The 2,570-nt window shown below is 43.3% G+C and overlaps 1 gene segment (V, D, J or C); it reads right to left on the reverse strand.

Moving 5' to 3' along the window:
* The window catches only part of LOC114073048, a 16,022-nt gene that overhangs the window by 11,030 nt on the left and 2,422 nt on the right, over positions 1-2,570 (reverse strand). The window contains 1 exon segment of the C gene segment in view: positions 2,377-2,564. Coding sequence covers positions 2,377-2,564 — 188 coding nt within the window.

A 2,570-nucleotide genomic window follows, 5' to 3' on the forward strand; every position in this document is an offset into this window, starting at 1 on the left:
GTCAACTGGAAGAGCCTTTAATGGTTTGGGGGTCATTTCCAACTAAATTGACCATTACTGGTGACCAGTTGGTCAACTGGGAGGGTCTTTGATGGTTTTGGGTGGTTTCTACCCAAAATGATCATCCCTGTTGACCAGTTGGTCAACTGGAAGGACCTCTCCTGGTCTGGAGTCATTTTGACCAAGAACTCTTGACCAGTTGGTCAACTGGAAGAGCCTTTGATGGGTTTGGGTGGTTTCTACCCAAAATGACCATTGATGTTGACCAGTTGGTCAACTGGAAGAGCCTTTGATGGGTTTGGGTGGTTTCTACCCAAAATGATCATCCCTGTTGACCAGTTGGTCAACTGGAAGAGTCTTTGATGGTTTGGGGTCATTTCCAACTAAATTGACCATTACTGGTGACCAGTTGGTCAACTGGAAGAGCCTTTGATGGGTTTGGGTGGTTTCTACCCAAAATGACCATCCCTGTTGACCAGTTGGTCAACTGGAAGAGTCTTTAATGGTTTGGGGTCATTTTGACATGGAACGGCCATTGGTGTTGATCAGTTGGTCAACTGGAAGAACCTTTCTTGGTTTTGGGTGGTTTCTACCCAAAATGATCATCCCTGTTGACCAGTTGGTCAACTGGAAGAGTCTTTGATGGGTTTGGGGTGATTTGTGACCAAAATGATCATCCCTGTTGACCAGTTGGTCAACTGGAAGAGTCTTTAATGGTTTGGGGGTCATTTCCATCTAAATTGACCATTACTGGTGACCAGTTGGTCAACTGGAAGAGTCTTTGATGGGTTTGGGGTGATTTGTGACCAAAATGATCATCCCTGTTGACCAGTTGGTCAACTGGAAGAGTCTTTGATGGTTTGGGGTGATTTGTGACCAAAATGATCATCCCTGTTGACCAGTTGGTCAACTGGACGGGTCTTTGATGGGTTTGGGTGGTTTCTACCCAAAATGATCATCCCTGTTGACCAGTTGGTCAACTGGACGGGTCTTTGATGGGTTTGGGTGGTTTCTACCCAAAATGATCATCCCTGTTGACCAGTTGGTCAACTGGACGGGTCTTTGATGGGTTTGGGTGGTTTCTACCCAAAATGACCATCCCTGTTGACCAGTTGGTCAACTGGAAGAGCCTTTGATGGGTTTGGGGGGTTATTAAAAAATTTGAAAAAATTCGAGGGGGAATTGGGGTGAAATTTGCGAAATTTTGGGAAGTTTTGAAAAAATGGAAATTTTGGGGATATTCGGGGGGAAAATGGAAATTTGTGGGAATTTGTGGGTTAAATTCGGGTCAAATTCACCAAATTTGGGGAAAATCAGATTGTGTGGGAATATTGAGAATTTCGCTGGAAATTGAGGGAAAATCAGATTAAATTTGGGTCAAATTGACAAAATTTGGGGAAAATCTTGAAAAAACCAAAAATTTGGGTAAAACCCAGAAATTTGGGGGAATATTGAGAATTTCGCTGGAAATGAAGGGAAAATCGGATTAAATTTGGGTCAAATTCACCAAATTTGGGGAAAATCTTGAAAAAATGGAAATTCTGGGGAAATTTGGGTAAAACCCAGAAATTTGGGGGAATATTGAGAATTTCGCTGGAAATGGAGGGAAAATCGGGTTAAATTTGGGTCAAATTGACAAAATTTGGGGAAAATCTTGAAAAAAAATGAAAATTTGGGTAAAACCCAGAAATTTGGGGGAATATTGAGAATTTTGATTGAAATGAAGGGAAAATCGGGTTAAATTTGGGTCGAATTCACCAAATTTGGGGAAAATCTTGAAAAAAACGGAAATTCTGGGGAAATTTGGGTAAAACCCAGAAATTTGGGGGAAAATCTTGAAAAAAACGAAAATTTGGGTAAAACCCAGAAATTTGTGGGGATATTGTGAATTTCTCTGCAAATGAATGGAAAATCAGATTAAATTTGGGTCAAATTGACAAAATTCGGGGAAAATCTTGAAAAAAAATGAAAATTTGGGTGAAACCCAGAAATTTGGGAGAATATTGAGAATTTTGATTGAAATGAAGGGAAAATCAGATTAAATTTGGGTCAAATTGACAAAATTTGGGGAAAATCTTGAAAAAATGGAAATTCTGGGGAAATTTGGGTAAAACCCAGAAATTTGGGGGAAAACCTTGAAAAAAACAAAAATTTGGGTAAAACCCAGAAATTTGGGGGAATATTGAGAATTTTGATTGAAATGAAGGGAAAATCGTGTTCAATTCGGGTCGAATTCACCAAATTTTGGGGAAAACCTTAAAAATTTGGAAATTTGACGGGAAAACACCGAAAGACCCGGGGATTTTTTTGGGGAATGACCCTCCCACACCCCTCCTGACCCTCCCACCCCACCCCCAGCCCCCGATAGCTCCTTACATTGACACTCCATGCCCTTGCTGGTGTTGCGGCTCTCGCCGCCCGCCAGGCAGGTGAAGGTGTCGCCGCGCTCCCACTCGGCCTCGGTGACGCCCAGGCGGCTGCTGGTGACCACCACGCCCGAGCCCTCGGCCCCGGCGGCCTCGGAGGCGGCGCCGGCCCCCAGGGGGTCGCCGTTGCGGAACCAGCTGATT

The sequence above is a fragment of the Empidonax traillii genome, unplaced genomic scaffold (assembly GCF_003031625.1).
Source record: "Empidonax traillii isolate 1590-97213 ecotype Southwest subspecies unplaced genomic scaffold, ASM303162v1 scaffold5109:size41427, whole genome shotgun sequence".
NCBI classification, from domain to species: Eukaryota; Metazoa; Chordata; class Aves; order Passeriformes; family Tyrannidae; genus Empidonax; species Empidonax traillii.